We start from the raw sequence: 21,000 nt of genomic DNA, 5'->3' as shown, positions 1-21,000 counted from the left end.
GGGCGTCCTCAGCCGATAATGGAAAAAAGTAGGGCATCCCTGTTGAGCATTTGGCCGACTTTACTTGGTCCAATTTGTTTCACGGCCAAGCCTCGAAATGTGCCCGAACTGACCAGGTGACCACCGGAGGGAATGGGGGATGACCTCCCCTTACTCTCCCAGTGGTCACCAACCCCCTCCCACCCCCCAAAAAATTAAAAAACATTTTTTACAGCCTCTATGCCAGCCTCAAATGTCATATGGAGCTCCATCATAGCAGTATGCAGGTCCCTGGAGCAGTTATTAGTGGGTGCAGTGCACTTCAAGCAGGCGGAACCAGGTCCATCCCCCCCTACCTGTTACCAGTGCATTTTCTCTAGCGAAAAGGTGCCTTTCCGTTACCCATCCACGCATGACTGAGTGACATAGCTTTGCACCGCATTCGATATCTCTGTTAGCAGTTTTTGAGCTGTTATTCATCTGACCAACAAGGCATTTTTTGCATCAGATACTTCTAAACCCCTGACGCAGGCCTTTACGGCCGAAACACATCACGTGTCGGGTCATTTGTGCAGATTTGAATAAAGACCGTGTTCAGGAAGACACTCACTGTGAGATGACTTTTATTGGATCCTGTCTTTGTTTCTCCTGTGGAGAGATCACCTTCTGTGGGTGTTTGCCGGTACTCAAATGCCAGGCCAACCTTCAGGGGTGGGGTGATCACTGAGGGACCCACCCCACGATGGCCATGATCCCTGCAACCAGTCACAGAATCTATGACATGGCAGAATTGGTGTGTAGAACCTGAGCTCTTTCATTAAAACTTGGGGAGTATGGGTCAATTTTAGCAGACAATGGAAAAGGTGCCGGTACTCAGTACCCCCAAGTACCCCCTCAAAAAAAGCCCTGCCTGTTACACTTGTGGTGGTAAATGTGAGCCCTCCAAAACCCACCCGAAACCCACTGTACCCATATATAGGTGTCCCCCTTCACCCCTTAGGGCTATGGTAGTGGTGTACAGTTGTGGGGAGTGGTTTTTTTTTTGGGGGGGGGGGGGGTTGGGGGCTCAGCACCAAAGGTAAGGGAGCTATGCACCTGGGAGCAATTTGTGAAGTCCACTGCAGTGCCCCCTAGGGTGCCCGGTTGGTGTCCTGGCATGTGAGGGGGACCAGTGCACTACGAATGCTGGCTCCTCCCACGACCAAAGGGCTTGCATTTGGTTGTTTTGGGCGTCCTCAGTTTCCATTATTGGCAAAAACTGAGGTCGTCCATCTTTAAGGTTGACCATCTCAACATTTAGGTCGACCATCTCTTAGGTCAACCTAAATGTTGAGATTTGGGCATCTCCGACTGTATTATCAAAATGAAAGATGGACACCCATCTTGTTTCGATAATATGGGATGCCCCGCCCCTTCACGGTGACAACCTCAGAGATGGGCGCCCTTAGAGATGGGTGTCCCCGTTAAAAAATGCCCCTCCACGGAACTAGTTTGGTCTGCTGCTAATAAATAAGTGCAGATGACCTGCAAATCCCTTCACACAGCTTGTCATCATCCACTCATGACCTGCCACTAATGCAGATCCTCCCACTACTGGCCAGTCAACTTTTAATTGAGGATAAATGCCAAAACAGAGAAGTTTGTATTTGGGAGACTAATGCATAGTTGTGTGGATGGTGTCATCTAGAGCACTTTGACTTCCTGGACCATGGGATGGTTTTCCAAGGGCTACTGAGCAGAGACAGTGTTCATCTATCAATAAAAGAATGAACCGGCTGATATTCAAAGTGATTTAAGTGCCTGCCTGCTTTAATATCTCACAGCTGCCCAACTGCCGAAATTCAGCAATAAACCACTGGATATTGGCTCTGACCATCCTCCACATAATTGGGCAGGTCAGGGGCAGTACTATAGGAGGCATTGAGGAGGAGCCGGCAGGTATGTGGGTGCCAGCATTATTCAGTGCTGGCACCCGCATAGTTAAGTGGTAGAATTTAGGACAACTCAAAAGCTGTCCTCAATTCACCCGCTTAGCTATTTGGGCCCCCATCCTGGGACCTGCATAAAAAAGTATTGCTGTTTCCCTGACCCCCCCCCCCCCCTAAATAGCCTTCCTTCCTTTTTTCCATTGTTTCGCCTCCTCCAGCCTGCGACTGGAAGACCGCCCCCCCCCCTAAAAATGGACCCACCATGTTCTTGTTAGGTCCCCTTGGTCTACCTTAGCTCCATGGTGATTCAGTGGGGGTGATGAGGGCAGGAGGGAGGTCCACTCATGCCTGCCCCTTGCAGCAGCCTCAAGAAAATGCCAGTTGTGTTCTAGAAAATCCCCCTCCACATATCCACACAGTTTTTATTTATTTATTTTATTGCATTTGTATCCCACAATTTCCCACCTATTTACGGGCTCAGTGTGGCTTACAATACATTGTGAAGATGGAAGTACAATTTGTTACAACATGATTATGGTTACAATGTGAGAAATTAGGTAAAGACAAAGTCCAAGTATCGTTAAGGGGAATAAAACAGTGGAAAAGAACATTTGAACAATAGAAGAACAATGGATACTGAAAGGGCAATAGAGCTATAGCAAGAGAACGTTCGGGTATAATATTTCCCACTTAGAGCAGGTTTAACTCAGTAAAACTGAGTTTCTTTGTTTTGTATCAAATCCGTTGTAAAGCCATTACTGCTACAGCTTAACTTATATTAAAATTTTATGTGATTTTTTTTTTTAAACTGGCAGCATTTATATGTTAGATACAGTTCATATTCTTTAAAGCAGACTATTAGTCAAATTGAAAGCAAACATATATATAAGTTACTTAAAAAGATCTTACCTGGCGGCACCACAGTTTTTGAAATATTTGTAAGTATGCCAGCATCATGAGACACAGAGGTGCCATATATGTTATCAAGAAAAAGCAGGTGTGGTATACTTTAGGGTACATTTGATCTGCAAGAAATCAAAGTAAATGAAATGTATTTACATATCTACAAGGTTATTTTTGGTGTGGGGTCTCTCTCTTGCTTCTTTCATTTTCCAACTCAATCTAACCCACGATTCTATTATATGCTTGTACTTCCAGACGTCAACTAGTTATGAGTAGTGTATTCCCAACTCCCTCCCCCGCCCTTGATTGCTATTCATAGCATTTTATATACAGTGTATTTGTTTTAGGCCACACCTAGGAGAATGCTTACTGTGGTATGCAGCCAGCTTTTTGCTATACTCTGTTTCATCTATATTTTAGACCCTCTGTGTTAAGTATTAACTGATCAATATTCAGCCAGTGGCAGTCAGCGTTTCTATAAACGCTGATTGCCACCAGCTAACTTAGACTGGACTAGGGCCCTCTTTGGGCACAGGCACTAAATATCCAGGTCTTTGGAAGCACCCAGAATTATGTGGGTACAGCCAATATTCAGCAATATATAGTATATGCATAGCTAACTGGGCATAGATAGAACTGCTTTTTATGTACATGCATTGTTAGCTATGCAGGCAGCAGCATTGAAAATCGATGGTGCCCACATCTCCCACCTCCACCCTGAGTCCACCCCAGAAGGCCCCAGCACTAAGGGGCCCTTTTACTAAGCTGCGGTAGACTTACCACGTGGTAAAAGGGCAATACCATGGGACATGCTGAGGTATCCTGTGGTAGTTTTGGTAGCATGCACTACTCCTGTGGTAAAAAATATTTTTTATTTTTTGCCATGAGAGGCATATCCTGGGGGAGGGGAGGAGGCATGCGTGCGCTAATCAGGTAGCCTGGGCACAATTACAGTGTGCTACCCAATTAGCACAGGAGTAGCACGAGAGACCTTACTGCCTCCTAAATAGGTGGCAGTAGGGGCTCCTGGTGGTAATGGCCGCAAGCTAATGGAGAAATTAGTGCATGGCCATAAAAAAAAAAAAAGCCAACTGCGGATATTTTTTAGCTGTGCTAAAAAGCAGCAAACCCACATGCTTACTGGAGCTCCAGATACTTTCTTGGGCACCTTAGTAAAAGGACCCCTAAATGAAGAATGCCACGGTGGTCAGAGTGGATATTCAGCAGCACTACCCATTCAATTGCCAATGACTATGTGCTCTTAGCCCGTCCAGCACAATTTCACCAGGCAGGATTCTCTCCTGCTTCTCCTGAATACTGACCTCTAGGTATTTAGAATTGTTGTGATCAGAGAGTATTTCAGTTCAATTATAATTGGACTGCTGTCCATTTTGGCCATACCATCTTGAGACAGCCTGACTGGAAGAACATGGCTAATTTTAGGGGCTCATTTTCTGTGTCCTGCTTGAGGTTATAACAAATTCCCTAAAAGAGATCTGATAAATGCTATCTATGTCGATAAGTATTTATATTTGATCAATTTGTGGATTTTGGCCATCAATGTCTGTATTTGATCAATTTGTGGATTTTGGCTATCAATGTCTGTCTGGATTTTTAATCTTGATTTTATTTATATTTACCTCATGCCGTTTCATAGAAACACTCAAAATGACAGCAACCATAGCAACTACTAAGCTCTCTAATAGCTCTATCTGTCTCATAAATGCTCTGTCCTCATCTCCACCACCTTTTCTAACTCAATGCGAGTTGCATCCAGGTACAGGAGGTATGTCACTGTCCCCACATTGCTTGCAATCTAAGTTTATACTTAAGGCATTGAAGGATGAATTGACTTGCCAGAGGCGACAAAGAGCGTCAGTGGAGTTTGAACTCCAGTTTCTCCCATAATCAGCTTGGGACCACTAGGTTAGTCCAGCAGTTCTTTGGATAATGATGTAAGGGCATATGCTTTTGTTAGTTTTGGTGTGGATAGCATACTTAAATCAACTTCTTAGGCATAAAATTAGATATTTATGTGTCTACTTCCTTCAGTGGTATTCCAGCATGGAGCATGCATAGTCACTATTTGGAATGAGTGTGGCCCTTGTGGTAATTTCAATTTTGGCGCACGATCTGAAAAATCTTTTTTATTTTCTGACCCTTGGCAGCTATGCATGTCAAGTGGAATTTGATGCACGTAAACCATTACTGCCCGGTTACCATGTGAGACCTTATTGCTAGGTCAATGGCTTGCGGTAAGGTCTCAGACCCAAAATGGACACGGAGCAATTTTCATTTTGCCGCACGTCCATTTTCGGCAAAAAAGGCATTTTTTGTAGGTGTGCTAAAAAATAATTCTGCACGCACCCAAAACATGCGTCTACACTACCGCAGGCCATTTTTCAGCACACCTCAGTAAAAGGACCCCTATGTGGATTACAATCAACATACATAATCAAATCATATAAATCAGCTAAAAGACATTCGTTTTCATCTTCCTTCCTCTTACAATTCATGGATAGATATACCTATGCTCAGGAGCAGGTCTAAATGTCAGCACATAAAGCATGCATGCACAAGCCAGGGGAGTAGCCAGACTTCGACGGGAGGGGGGTCCAGAGCATGAGGTGAGGGAGCACATTTTAGCCCCCCCGGCTCTACCGACCCCCCCCGGCTCTACCGACCCCCCCCGGCGCCGCCAACTTTCACCCCTCCCCCCGCTGCCAACTTTCACACCCCCCCGGCGCCACAGCCCTCTCAACCCCCCCTTCCCGCCGCCAACCCTCTCCCGCCACGTACCTTTGCTGGCGGGGGACCCCAACCCCCGCCAGCCGAAGTCCTCTTCTCGGCTGCGCAGCGTTGCTGAATGATCTGATCAAGTTTGAATCTATTTCTGTGCGTGCGTCTGACGTCCTGCACGTACAACATGCAGGACATCAGACGCACCCACAGAAACTTGATCAGATCATTCAGCAAGCAACGCCGCGTGGCCCAGGAGAGAACTTCGACTGGCGGGGGTTGGGGTCCCCCGCCAGCAAAGGTACGCGGCGACGGCGATGGGGGAGGGTTGGCAGTGGAAAGGGGGATCGAGAGGGTCATGGCAGGGGGGTCCAGGGCCAAATCTATGGGGGCCCAGGCCCCCATGGCCCCATAGTAGCTATGCCCCTGGCACAAGCATATCTTATATACACTATCCCACTCATTCTGTAACTTGGCACCTACTATTAGACACTTCTCTATAAAATACACACCAAAGCAGCTTATCCCCAGATTCTATAAATTCGCGTGCCCAAAGTTTTGCCCAGCATGTGAATGTGCATATGTAAGTTATAAAATGATGGTAGTCGTATGTGCTACTTAATTTAGTAATAGGCTAATTGGAGTTAACAGCCAATTATTGGCTTTAATTGGTATTGGCACCAATTAGCATTTGTACATACAACTGCTTTTAGTCGCTATTCTCGAAGGAGCACGCACCGATCCTCTCATGCGTAACTTCTAGGGGGCATGGATTAGGAGGGGCATAGTCATGTCAGGGTTGTGCCTAGGAGTTAGGCACACAAGTTACAGAATACAAGGAGTATTGCGCCTAACAGACAACAGATAGGTGTGAGCTTTTGATATGGCATAAGGTGTTTATGCCTAAATTAGGCACAAAACTGTGGACTTACACTAGCATCCTATAATGTCACGTCTGTGGCCGTGACCACCCTCAGCCTTACCTTCTTTCTGGGGGTCAGCAGCTCTGCTGGCTTCTGTCTGTGTTAGTCTTGTCTCTGTCCTGGTATGCTGGCTGCTTCCAGCATGAACCTGATTGCTTCAGTAGACCTCACCTGTGTGGGCTATGTCTCTCTAGGGAGCCAGCATCTAAGATGGCTGCCACCGGCTCTGTGCCAGCTTCCAAGATGGCTCCTGCTTGTCTTTCCTGTGGGCTCACTTCCTATGTGTGTCAAGCCTCTCTTTGGGGTCACTGTACTTCCTGCTTCTGTCCTGCTGCTGGTGACTCATCAGTGAGAGCCTTCATAAGGAAGTGCTGTGCTTGCAGTCAGGGCCTTTTGCATAAGTGTTATGCTCTTAGGCCAGGTCAGATTAGTAAGTGTCTGCTGCACTACTGCTTAGCCTCTCTCTGGGTTCCAGCCCAGTTTCTTTCTGTGTCTGTGTCTCTGTTGTCCTTCCGTGGGGGTTCTTCCCTGCCACTGTCTGTCTGTGGACTGCGGGTCCTTCCTGGCTTACCCTGTGTTTGGGGTGAAGCCTCTGTTCCTGGCTTACCCAGTGTTTGGGGTGAAGCCTCTGCTCCAGGCTTACCCTGTGTTGGGGTGAAGCCTCTGTTCCTGGCTTACCCTGGGTTGGGGTGAAGCCTTTGTCCAGGTTTGTTCTCTGTCTGTATGCGAAGCCTCAGCCTTTGTGGCAGGGGCGTATCTGCGTGGGGCCTCAGGGGCCTGGGCCCCCGCAGATTTCGCCCTGGACCCCCCTACCGCTGCCAACCCTCCCCCTCCGTTGCTGTTGCCTACCTTCGCTGGCGGGGGACCCCAACCCCCGCCAGCCGAGGTCCGCGTCCTCTTGCCACTTCATTCTGTTTCTGAGTCTGACGTCCTGCACGTACAACGTGCAGCAACATCAGACTCAGAAGAAACTTTCGGCGCCAGCTTTAGTGGAAGAAATGAAAGGACCTCGGCTTGGCTGGCGGGGGTTGGGGGTCCCCCGCCAGCTGACTGAATTCTTTTACAGGCAGCCGGCAGCGGCAGGAGGACGCGGACCTTGGCTGGCGGGGTTTGGGGTCCCCCGCCAGCGAAGGTAAGCGACAGCAACGGCGGGGGGAGATTGGCAATGGCAGCGGCTGGGGGGAGGGGGATCGGCAATGGCAGCGGCGGGGGGGGGGCTATAATGTGCCCCCTCACTCTGGCCCTGGCCCCCCCTACCGCCGCAGTTCAGATACGCCCCTGCTTTGTGGGTTCCCCAGTCAGTGTGTGGAACGGCTGTGGCTTCAGACCCTTGGTCTGTTCTTCCTGGTTACTCTGTTTGCTGTGCTGCCTGCCCAAGACCCTTGGCCTGTTCTTCCTGGTTGCTCTCTTTACCCTAAGTCCTGCCTTGCCTAGCCTGTGTGCCTACCCTGCTTGTATATCCTGAGTGTATATCTTGTATCTGTCTAGCTAGTGTGTATTTCCTGGGTGGTTATTCCTGTATCCTGTCTCCACCTAGCTAGAGGGTTTACTCTGTGGGAATTCCCGGATCCCCGTTCTGCCATGTATACTGCCCTAGTCCTTGCACCTGCTAGGCTTCTGTACGCCTTGCGTTCCTTGGTCTGTCTTCTGGGTCTTGCTAGTGGCTGTGCAGCAGCACACTGTCTGTGTTTAGTTCCTAGTCTGGTCTCCCTCGTGTATCCCAGACCCAGGGTGGGTCCTCTGGATCTTCAGTTCCTGCCTTATCCTGCAAGTCCTGCCAGCCACCTGCACTTCGGAGCTCAACTCCAGAGGAACGGCGGCTAAGTGCAGGTGAAGCTGTTCCTGTTTCGTCTGTTCTAGTTGCCTGCCTTGTACTACTCCAGTCCAGAGTTCCAGTACTGCTCTTCTGTGTTTCCAGTCCCGAGGTGGTCTTGCCTGCCGCTGCCGCTCCTCGGCAGTGGCCCAAGGGCTCACGAACTCCAGTCCTGCCTCGAGGACCTGACAGCATGCCAAGGCCCTCGAGAACGCAACATATAATGACAATTTTACATGGAATTGCCATTTAAAAAATTTATTTAGACAAATAATTAGACAATTTAGAACATTTATACCCCACTTTTTGCCACTGAAAGCAGCCCCAAAGCAGTTTACAATGAACTGAGAAAATAATTACAATGACAGGAGAGGCAGTAGAGGAACAGAGGAACAAGGGAAGGGAAAAGAGTCTAAAATGGACTGTGGAAAGCCAGGCGTTGAGATGTATCAAAGTGGCTGGAACAGCTCCCAACAAGGCGCGATGAAGTGCCGAAGAAGCAGCATGCAGCCTTAGTATGCATCATCTTGGCACTTACATTTTGGTGCTTTTTCTTGAATCTAGGCCTTAGTGCATAAGTGCAAGGGGGACTTACATGAGGGCAGTGAATGGGTGGCCATAAGCGTGTCACCAAGAAACATCCACAACTTATAGAATGCTTTCAGTTGCACATCTTGCATGGTACACTTGAATGCACCAACTTACATCAGCAATTGATGTCATAAGTGGACATGCCAATGTGGTTATGCCTAAGTGGCATGATAGTATTGGCACTAACCTCCCTAATTCTATGTAAGTTGCCAAGAATTGTGCACACAAATCTGAACACTCTCCCAATTTGCATGTGTAATTTAATTGAATAATAAACCAATTCATGACAATTATTGGCTTTTTGACAAGGAATTATTGGAATTGATTGGAATTAATAAAAATGTATGTGTGTAAATTTAGGTGCATGGTCGATGCCTAACTTTTACTTGCATCCCCCCCAAAAAAGACACAGAAATGGGAGGGTCATGGGCGGTTCAGGGCAGATCAAGGGCATGGTTTTGAGTTATGCGCACAATTATAGAATAAGGGGGTTCTGTGTGTAAATTTAGGTGGGGCATTTGCACCACTTTTTCTTTGTGCAAATGGACGTGCCTAAATTTACATGTGACCCCTGAGACTTAAGCACTGTTTTATAAACTGCACCTAACTTTAGGTGCAGCTTATAGAATAGCGCTTAAGTGGGATTTTTCAGCACCAATTTTTTAGGTGTGATTTATAGAATTCACCACTAAGCATGCCCTGTTTTGGTGTCTACATCTTACTGTCAAGTTATAAAATTGCTCCGTGTGTGTAAATAATAAGTCTGTCCATGTTCCAACAAACAGTGCCCAAAATATGCCCTCATACAGGTTGCATAACTATATGTACATCCTAGGGACTGCATGTACTTTTATGAATGTACTCCATTTTATAAAAGCCATTTTACATGCATAAAGTAGGTGTGTACATACGGAACAAGAGTGCCATTCTGATCAACCCTTCTCAAAAATGATACAGATCCAAGTAGAGAAGGGAGACAGAAATATTTAAGGGATGGGACACATCCCTTATGAAGAAAGACTAGATGGGTTAGGGCTTGGAGAAAAGACTGATAGCGGATATGATGAAATCATGAATGGGGTGAAATGGTGAAATAGTGAACAGTCATTTAACTTTGCAAACAGCACAAAAAGACCTCCATAAAGCTAATGAGCAACAGATTGATGACAAACTGGAGAAAGTATTTTTTTTATTAATTAACCTGTGAAGTTTGATGCCAGAGGATTGTCAAAGCAACTAACACGGAGGAGTTCAAAAGAAGTTTGGACAACTTCCTGAAGAAAAAGTATATAAAAATGATTAGCTAGGTAAACTTGGGAAAGCCATCACTCATCCTTGCAAATGAGCTATAAAATATAAACCTACTTTTTGGAATCTGTCAGTATTTGTGATCCAGACGGCCACTGTCAGAGGCAGGATGCAGGGTTTGATGCATGGCTATTTTTTATGTTCTTAACCCTGTGCATCCTTTTAGCCAGAGTGAGTGAAGTCCATTTTCAGACAGTCAATTTACCTGAGCAAATCATTATTTAATACGGTAAATGGCTTTGAAAATGGTCATTTTAATATTTCATGAACTAAGATCATTGTTAGTAAGATAAACAATACAGGCATAAGAAAATAATTATCTTGAAACAAGACAGTACATCTAAGGGTCAAATTAAGCAGTGTCTGCGGTATTTAAAAAGTGAAAATGGGTAAACTAGATGGCCTCCGTTTTGTTTTTTTCTCACACTCCAAAACATGGATAGTTTTGTATAACATTAAATACGTATCAGAAAAATCCAATTACTGGCTCTGACTCCTCTGCAATTTACTTATAGGGAAAGTTACCAAAAATAGACCACTGTAACTCAAGGCATGTCAAGGTGAAAGAGGGTAGATTTAGGAGTAACCTAAAGAAATACTTCTTCAGAGAACGGGTGGTGAATTTGTGGAACAGTCTCCCAGTGGAGGTTATAGAGAAGAAGACTGTGTCTGAATTCAAGCAAGCTTGGGGCAAGTACATAGTATCTCCAAGAGGCCTTTTTAATAAGATGCGGTAAAATGGCCCTGCACTAGCAGTGGGGGCCAATTTTTCTGATTGCTGAGGCCCTTTTTACCTCAGTGGGTAAATAGACCGAAAAAAGACATGTACATGCGGCAAGATTGCTCTTACCACTTGGCCATGTGGGGGGGGGGGGGGCGGGGGGGAATCACTTACTACCACCCATTGAGGTGGCGGTAGGGGCTCCTGCACTAACCTGGCATGAACCGGATAGCGCACGGCACTGCCTGATTACCGCTGGGTAACCCCATGTGGAAATATTTCTTGAATATTTCTACTAGTGCTGGAAATGCCGCTGCTGGGGATGGAACTACCAATGGCGTCAGTTTTGGGCTGACAATAGCTCCAGATTGGTGCACGGTAAACCCGTGGTGGGCTTACCGCCACTTAGTAAAAGGTTCCCTAAGGGAGAGGAAGGGATAACAAATTGGATAGGCCGACTGGATAGGCCATGTGGCCAGTATATGCCTTTGTTTTTCTCTGTTTCTGTGTCTAAGGGTGTACCTGAATCTCCAGTACAAGGACACAGCACACAGTTTCAAAGCCAATACATAGCAGTTTGCCAGCCAGGGCAGGATTAAGGTGATGAAAATGATAGAGGAGATGGAAGGAACAATTTCCCTATGAGGAACGATTAAAGTGGCTAGAGCTCTTCAGCTTGGACAAGAAATGGCTGAGGGGAGATATGATAGAAGTCTATAAAATACTGAGTGGAAATACTAGACGTGAATTGCTTGTTTACAAGAACTAGGGGCATGTGTCAGTGTGAGACTTGTTGTATTAGCCCAGGCAGAGAGAGCAAGTGCAGCTGTGCTGAATTATTGAAGGGAAGAGGCAGTGATACTTGAAAGTCTTGGAGGACCTTGGGTAGATAGGTGGTCACTGAGAGGCTTGCACACTCAAACATAAACCCTGAAGGAGCTACTTCCCACGGACCTGAAGGGGACTCTACAAGATTCCTGTGCAGCTTTTAACTGTGGCACATCTGGGGAGCAGCCATAACACACTGTTTGAAAAACACTGACTTAGTAGCTTCATTGCATGCCCCTAGTTCTTGTATTTTTGGAAAGAGTAAACAAGCAATTCACATCTAGTATTCTACTCAGTATTTTTTTTATTTTATTTGTATTCAGTTTATATATTATACAACTAAAAAACAGATAGTACAGGAAATTGGAAATCTTGACATAAAAGAAATCTTCAATGTTATCAAGTAACAGAAATCATTTCACCACTTTTGCCCATAACTAATTTAGGAAAGTTTGGATCCAATAAAGAAAAAAAAAAAACAGTCAGAAATTAATCCTTAATTAATGCTACCCAGGCTGCTTTCTCAAAGCTGTCATAGAGTGTACTATCTGTGACTAGACTATAACATTATCCTGACTTGTCAAGAGAAACACAGAAAAGACGCAGGGCCTTTTTGGCTCTTCGTCCTAGAACTTTAGCCTTAGGTGCAAATTTTATACTAAAATTTCCTTGTATTTGCCGAATATTATTTCAGACTAAGCAATTTCAATTCTTTGATCCCAAACAGTTAGAAGAATGTTTGCTTTCTACTCAGACTTTTATCATATCTCCCCTCAGCCATTTCTTCTCTAAGCTGAAGAGCTCTAGCCACTTTAGTCATTCCTCATAGGGAAGTCATTCTATCCCCGGTGGATTATTAAAGGGAGGACTCGGAGAACTTGCTGCACAGAGTCAGTTAATTGTGGTTTTCCAGAAGGTGAGGATTTTGTGTGGAAAGGTATTTTTAATTTATATAGCATAGGGAGGGGGTGGGATGCTGGAAAGCATCAAGTCAGCGAAAGAAAGGCAGGAGAGGGCATCCAGGGGGAGGAGGACTAGAGAGCATCTGGCCGGTGATGGAAGGAAGAAGAGTGCATGGGAGTGGAGGGGGGGGGGGAGGGCAGCTAGAGCACATCAGGCCATTGAAAGAAGGTGGGAGAGAGCATCAGGAGGGAGGGCTGAAGTCAAGAGCATTGGACCATTGAAGGAAGGCAGAAGAGAGCATTTAGGGGAGGGCTGGAAAACATTAGGCTGGTGAAGGAAGGCAGTAGAGAATGTGGGGGGGAGATGGCTGGATAATATGGAGCTAATGAAGAGGGGAACGGGGGGCTGGAGAGCGCTGTACCCTTGAAGGAAGGCTGGAGAGAGCATAGAAGGGAGAGCAGGAGAGAACATTGGGGGGGGGGGGGGAAGGAAGGATATTGTACATCAGGCCGTGAAGGAAGGCTGGAGAGAGCATAGAAGGGAGAGCAGGAGAGAACATTGGGGGGGGGGGGGGGAGAGGAAGGATATTGTACATCAGGCCGTGAAGGAAGGCAGGCGAGAGCATCAGCAGGTAGGGAGGGAGGGCTATAGAACATCGGACTGGTGATGGAAGGGCAAGAAAGAGCATTGGAGAGAAATGATGGCTGGAGAAACTGGGCTGGTGAAGGAAGGGCAGGAGAGAGTATGGGTGGAAGGGTGCCATTTTTGGACTCCCTCTGCAGACATGAATCTTTCTGATTTTTAAGCACACATATTAAGAATAATACTGGGGCATATTTGCATATTTAGTAATGAAAATTGTAGTTTACTTGATAAAAATTTAAAAAACAAATTCTAATTTTTGTTTTCGGTAATTTACTTTGCTCTTATTTGACCACTGACTATGCAGTCCAAAGGACATCCCAAAAACAATGACAGATTAGCTCAAAGCAGAAAATTCTTACTGCTAGAAGACTCCATTAACTTAGGAACACAGCTCAAGGATCTCAGTCTAGTGAAATGCCTTCCAGGATCCTCTGCTACCAGAAATACCAACCAGATACTGAATGTGGTCAGAGAAGAGAGTAAAGATTCTAATACCGATATCATAATCCATCTGGGACAAATGACCTGGCCAATAATAGAAAGTCTGGAGCACAGAGAGCATTCCAGAAGTTTGGGGCAAGAGTGGGATTTTCAGTGCCGGATACCCTTTTATTCGTGAAAAGAAGGATATCCAGCACTGAAAATTCCAGTTTTTGAGCACCATGGACCCTGAAGCAGGAGATGAAACCTTGGCCAAAGTTGGGCCATGGCAGTGGTTAGAGTCTCAGCAGACTACTGGGTGACTGAAAAGATAAGTCTTTTTTCATACCTAATCTAACAGCTTTGTTGAAGAGTTAGTAGCAATAAAAGCAGGAGGTTTTTCAGCCGGTGATGAAAGTGTTGGCCTCCCTTAAGTTGATTATTATATTAACAACAGAGTGTCCCAACGTTTATTTGAGGCTTTTCCTCCTTAGACAACTCTAGTACACCGTCAATGGTAGATATCTTGTACTTTTTGCCTGGATGGGAGCCAGGACCCTTGCTCTGCTCCACAGTTTTGACCATTCTGATTTGTGACTTCTTGGGGTTACCAGTTCATATTTCTACTTCTGATTTGCAACCTGTATTTGGTGAGGGTCTGAATTTAGTTCCTGCTGATTTACTTTTTTAAAGATAAGAGAGTGGAGGAATCTGCTTTAAAATAGTTTTTGAATTCATGTTATTTGTGACTGTACAGATGAAACAATGTTTCAAATTTTAGGCATCCTTCTATTAAGGTGCACTTAGCACACACTAATCATTAGCATTCGCTAAATGATAAGATACCCATTGGAATATAAATGATAAGACACCCATGCTAATCATTAGTGCACCTTAGTTAAAGGACCCCTTAATTATTGAACTTAAATACAATCTTAATATTCGTTTGTTAAATGATAAACTATATAACCCTTAAAAAACTGATGCTGTGCCTTGACAATTTTTGCACCTTCCACGAGATGAAAACAGTTGAAAATCACTGTAGTAAGTAGTACATTTAGAACAAAGTGGAGAAAGTATTTATTCATTCAACATATAATTAAACTCTGGAATTCACTGCCAGAGAATGTGGTAAAAGCAGTTAGCTTAGCAGAGTTTAGAAAAGGTTTGGATTATTTCTTAAAAGTCCATAAGTCACTATTAGGATGGACTTGTTAAAATCCACTGCTTAAATAAGCAGCATAACATTCTATTCTATTATATTCTATTCTGCTTTTTTCTATCCTACTAATTTCACTCAAAGAATCAAAGCAGATTACAACATATAATCATTTTACTACAATATCATTCACACTTCAAAATATTTCTTGAATACAAAAGATTTGACAGATTTCCTAAACTGAAAGTTGTCTAAAATCCCCCAGAATTGAAAAGGAATTGAGTTCCAGTTTGACTGTGGAATAGCTAAAGGAACTATTAAAAAAAATGTTTATATTGAATTTTGTTCACTGAAGGAAGAGTTAGATTTAAAGTATAATGACTATGAGTAGGTCAATTTACAGAAGGATAGTGGATCAGAGTAATGTGGTCAGATAGACTGGAAACATAGATCTTATAATTGAAACAAACCATCTTAAATTCAACCCTTGTAGAGACAGACAGCCAATGAAGATCTCTAAGCAAAGGTGTCACATGTTCATATTTCTTGCAGCTAAAGATCACACTATTTTGGTATATTACCAGGTATTTGTGAAACAGGATACTGGGCATGATGGACCTGTGGTCTGTCTCAGTATGGCAACACTTAGTTCTTATGATCATAGGCAAACTAGGCAAATTCCTGGGACCAAATTGTTTAGAAGGGGCGTTATCAGATTTACTTACATTTAAATCATTCAGGATAGGTCTTCTGTTATATTTATCTTCTCTTACTATACCATAATCTCCTGCCCATACCTTCCGGTCCCTCAGTGCCCATTGACTTGTACTACCAGGTCCAAAGCAGGCTTATCTTGAATCCACCAGACATCGGGCCTTCTACTTTGCAACTCCATTTCTGTGGAATTCTATGTCCCTTGCTATTTGAGAAGAATCTTCTTTCAAAAAATGTAAACCTGAGTTCAAAACTTGGCTCTTTCAACGTCCCGTCCCGTCCCCCTCCCCACACCTCTTAAGTTGATTTGCGATCCCATGCCAGTAAATACTTATCTCTGTCCGCCCCTCTCATTTACTTCCTTCACCCCATCCATATCCTCTCTCTAAACTACTCTTTGCCTGTCTCTGTAGTTTGTGTGGATGATTCTGACACTATCCTTTAATATTTTACAGTTCTTGTCTGTTCTATTTTGTTTTTGAAATGTAAACCACTTTGATATGCTAGTAAGCAAAGGCAATCTAGCAAATCTGAATAAACTGTAAAATGTCCAGAGCTACTGCTGCTCGCAGACGTCTGTATATTCTCCCCACCCCCTGTGCATTTTCCTTCATTTTGTTTCACAAGTTTCAACTGATATGATTAATACTGTTGTGCACTTTTAAAGACCTGAAGATTATCAGAAGACATCCTGTTATGCCATAACCATTTTCTCCTTCTCAGTTGCTGTCGATGAAGAAACAAGCCTGGATGAAACCAGGGCTTGCTTTTGACAATGGAAAGTCTTAACAGGATGAGAGGGAACAACTTTATCAAGCTTACATTTAAGAGTGTTGTTCCAAAAATCAACTTGATTGTCCAGAACAAGTGAATCAAAATTATCAGGAAAAAGATCTGAAAACGGTGACAACGCATTAAGATCCACTTAATGAACATTCCTAATAATCCTCTCAGATGAATCTGGTTGGTCCAGTGTAGTCACTGTCAATAATGAAAAAGAAACTATACACAAAAGGTAGCACATAAGAGTATATGGAGGAGTGGCCTAGTGGTTAGGGTGGTGGACTTTGGTCCTGAGGAGCTGAGTTTGATTCCCACTTCAAGCACAGGCAGCTCCTTGTGACTCTGGGCAAGTCACTTAACCCTCCATTGCCCCATGTAAGCTGCATTGAGCCTGCCATGAGTGGGGAAGCGCGGGGTACAAATGTAACAAAAAAAAAATACCTTGTTGGGCAGACTGGATGGACCATGCAGGTCTTTTTCTGCCATCATCTACTATGTACAATGGTGGAAATAAGTATTTGATCCCTTGCTGATTTTGTAAGTTTGCCCACTGACAAAGACATGAGCAGCCCATAATTGAAGGGTAGGTTATTGGTAACAGTGAGAGATAGCACATCACAAATTAAATGCGGAAAATCACATTGTGGAAAGTATATGAATTTATTTGCATTCTGCAGAGGGAAATAAGTATTTAATCCCTCTGGCAAACAAGACCTAATACTTGGTGGCAAAACCCTTGTTGGCAAGCACAGCGGTCAGACGTCTTCTGTAGTTGATGATGAGGTTTGCACACATGTCAGGAGGAATTTTGGTCCACTCCTCTTTGCAGATCATCTCTAAATCATTAAGAGTTCTGGGCTGTCGCTTGGCAACTCGCAGCTTCAGCTCCCTCCATAAGTTTTCAATGGGATTAAGGTCTGGTGACTGGCTAGGCCACTCCATGACCCTAATGTGCTTCTTCCTGAGCCACTCCTTTGTTGCCTTGGCTGTATGTTTTGGGTCATTGTCGTGCTGGAAGACCCAGCCACGACCCATTTTTAAGGCCCTGGCGGAGGGAAGGAGGTTGTCACTCAGAATTGTACGGTACATGGCCCCATCCATTCTCCCATTGATGCGGTGAAGTAGTCCTGTGCCCTTAGCAGAGAAACACCCCCAAAACATAACATTTCCACCTCCATGCTTGACAGTGGGGACGGTGTTCTTTGGGTCATAGGCAGCATTTCTCTTCCTCCAAACACGGCGAGTTGAGTTCATGCCAAAGAGCTCAATTTTTGTCTCATCTGACCACAGCACCTTCTCCCAATCACTCTCGGCATCATCCAGGTGTTCACTGGCAAACTTCAGATGGGCCGTCACATGTGCCTTCCGGAGCAGGGGGACCTTGCGGGCACTGCAGGATTGCAATCCGTTATGTCGTAATGTGTTACCAATGGTTTTCGTGGTGACAGTGGTCCCAGCTGCCTTGAGATCATTGACAAGTTCCCCCCTTGTAGTTGTAGGCTGATTTCTAACCTTCCTCATGATCAAGGATACCCCACGAGGTGAGATTTTGCATGGAGCCCCAGATCTTTGTCGATTGACAGTCATTTTGTACTTCTTCCATTTTCTTACTATGGCACCAACAGTTGTCTCCTTCTCGCCCAGCGTCTTACTGATGGTTTTGTAGCCCATTCCAGCCTTGTGCAGGTGTATGATCTTGTCCCTGACATCCTTAGACAGCTCCTTGCTCTTGGCCATTTTGTAGAGGTTAGAGTCTGACTGATTCACTGAGTCTGTGGACAGGTGTCTTTCATACAGGTGACCATTGCCGACAGCTGTCTGTCATGCAGGTAACGAGTTGATTTGGAGCATCTACCTGGTCTGTAGGGGCCAGATCTCTTACTGGTTGGTGGGGGATCAAATACTTATTTCCCTCTGCAGAATGCAAATAAATTCATATACTTTCCACAATGTGATTTTCCGGATTTAATTTGTGATGTGCTATCTCTCACTGTTACCAATAACCTACCCTTCAATTATGGGCTGCTCATGTCTTTGTCAGTGGGCAAACTTACAAAATCAGCAAGGGATCAAATACTTATTTCCACCACTGTATGTATGTAATGATCAGTCCATGGTAAGGGGACAGAAATCAAATCAGTGTATGACAATCTAGAACAGGTCTAAAATATGACCTGCCATGGGTGTAGGAATGTGAATATGTTGAGAAAGACCTACATCAGATAAGAACGCGAGAAAAGAGGCTGTTTGCGGAAAAAGAGGTCTATATTTATGAATATTAAAATCCCATAAAATAAGGAGATTCGGGAATTTTATAGTTGCATTAACTACAGTCTGGTAAACACTCTTCCAATCGCTGGTTGAAAGAGGGAGAGGACAGTTACACAATAAAATATGCATTGCTGGTTGGGTACCCCGCAATACGAACTAAAAGAATATCTGAATAAGAGAAACTAATTGAAGAGAGTTCCTGAACAACGAGTGATTTAGAACAAATTAGTATATAGGTACATAAGTATTGCCATACTGGGACAGACCAAAGGTTCATCAAGCCCAGCGTCCTGTTTCCAACAGTGGCCAATCCAGGTCACAAGTACCTGGCAAGATCCCAAAACTACATTTTATGCTGCTTATCCTAGAAATAAGCAGTGGATTTTCCCCAAGTCCATTTTAATAATGGTCTATGGACTTTTACTTTAGGAAGCCACCCAAACCTTTTTTAAACCCTGCTAAGCTAACTGCTTTTACTACATTATCCAGCAACGAATTCCAGAGTTTAATTGCACGTTGAGTGAAGAAATATTTTCTCCAATTTGTTTTAAATGTACTACTTTGTGGCTTCATTGTGTGTCCCCTAGTCCTAGTCTTTTTGGAAAGTGTAAACATGCGATTCACGTCTACCCATTCCACTCCACTCATTTTATAGACCTCTATCATATCACCCCTTACCCATCTTTTCTCCAAGCTGATCAGCCCTAGTCGCTTTAATCTTTTCTCATAGGGCAGTCGTGCAATCCCCTTTATCATTTCCGTTGCTCTTCTCTGTACCTTTTCTAATTCCACTATATCTTTTTCGAGATGTGGTGACCAGAATTGAACACAATATTTGCGGTGCGGTCACAGCATGGAGTGATACAAAGGCATTATAACGTCCTCATTTCTGTTTTCCATTCCTTTTCTAAAAATACCTAACATTCTATTTGCTTTCTTAGCCGCCAACACACACTGAGCAGAGGGTTTCAACGTATCATCGATGACAACGCCTAGATCCTTTTCTTGGTCGGTGACTCCTAATGTGGAACCTTGCATTATGTAGTTATAATTTGGGTTCCCCTTTCCCAGATTCATCACTTTCCACTTACTCACATTAAATGTTATCTGCCATTTAGATGCCCAGTCTCCCAGTCTCGTAAGATCCTCTTGTAATTTTTCACAATCCTCTTGCGATTTAACAACTTTGAATAACTTTGTGTCATCAGCAAATCTAATTACCTCACTAGTTACTCCCATCTCTAGACCATTTATAAATATGTTAAAAAACAGTGGTCCCAGCCCAGACCCCTGGGGAACCCCATTATCTACTCTTCTCCTTTGAGAATACTGACCATTTAACCCTATTTTCTGTTTTCTATCTTTTAACCCATTTTTAATCCACAATAGGACACTACCTCCTATCCCATGACTCTCAAATTTCCTCTGGTGTCTATCATGAGGTACTTTGTCAAACACCTTTTGAAAATCCAAATACACATTATCAACCGGCTCACCTTTATCCACTTGTTTGTTCACCCTTCAAAGAAATGTAATAGATTGGTGAGGCAAGATTTCCCTTCATTAAATCCATGTTGGCTTTGTCTCATTAATCCATGCTTTTGAATATGCTCTGTAATTGTTTATAAGCCCACTCCAGTCCATCCTGATCTGTGTTTTGCTATTTATAGGATACAGACCATAGAGGTCTGTCCAGCACTGGCTTTAATTCCCAACAACTAGAATTGTCAGATCTTCAGCTATCTTTTGCCATGTATAGGACACAGAATGTAGTAGTCTATCTGACACTGGCCTTAAGTCTCAGCTACAGGAGTTGCTGAATAAGCACCACTCTTGCCCATCATAACACTGTATTTATTTATTTATTTGTTTGTTTGTATTCCTCACTATCTAAACATTCTAAGTGGAGAACAATTTACATACATAATAAAAATCATAATAAAAACAAACAGCACTAAAACAATAACATAATCCAGCTTATAATTGAAAGTGATCGCCGGCCATCTTCCGACATAAATCGGGAGATGGCCGGCGATTTCTTAAAAGCGGTGAAATCGGTATAATCGAAAGCAGCATTTTTGACAGCATCACCGCTTTCCCGTTGCTTCGCCGGCGAAAGTTCAAGGGGGCATGTCGGTAGATTAGCGAAGGCGGGACATGGGCAGGCATGGGCGTGGCTACCAGATGGCCGGCTTTCGCCGATAATGGAAAATAAAAGCGGCGTTAAGCAGTATTTCGCCGGCTTTACTTGGCCCTTTTATTTTCACGACCAAGCCTCAAAAAGGTGCCCCAACTGACCAGATGACCACTGGAGGGAATGGGGGATGACCTCCCCATACTCCCTCAGTGGTCACCAATCCCCTTCCAAACTA

The 21,000-nt window shown here is 44.2% G+C and overlaps 1 protein-coding gene across 1 annotated transcript in view; it reads right to left on the bottom strand.

Moving 5' to 3' along the window:
- The window catches only part of LOC115465213 (orexin receptor type 2-like), a 107,459-nt gene that overhangs the window by 36,032 nt on the left and 50,427 nt on the right, over positions 1-21,000 (bottom strand). Inside the window, exon 4 of the mRNA XM_030195611.1 lies at positions 2,817-2,932. Within this exon, the coding sequence (XP_030051471.1) occupies positions 2,817-2,932 (116 nt within the window). The remainder of the gene's footprint in view (positions 1-2,816; positions 2,933-21,000) is intronic.

Source organism: Microcaecilia unicolor, chromosome 3 (genome assembly GCF_901765095.1).
Source record: "Microcaecilia unicolor chromosome 3, aMicUni1.1, whole genome shotgun sequence".
Classification (NCBI taxonomy): Eukaryota; Metazoa; Chordata; class Amphibia; order Gymnophiona; family Siphonopidae; genus Microcaecilia; species Microcaecilia unicolor.
The sequence above is the reverse complement of the archived record's forward strand: the minus strand, read 5'-3'. Positions and strand labels throughout refer to the sequence as shown.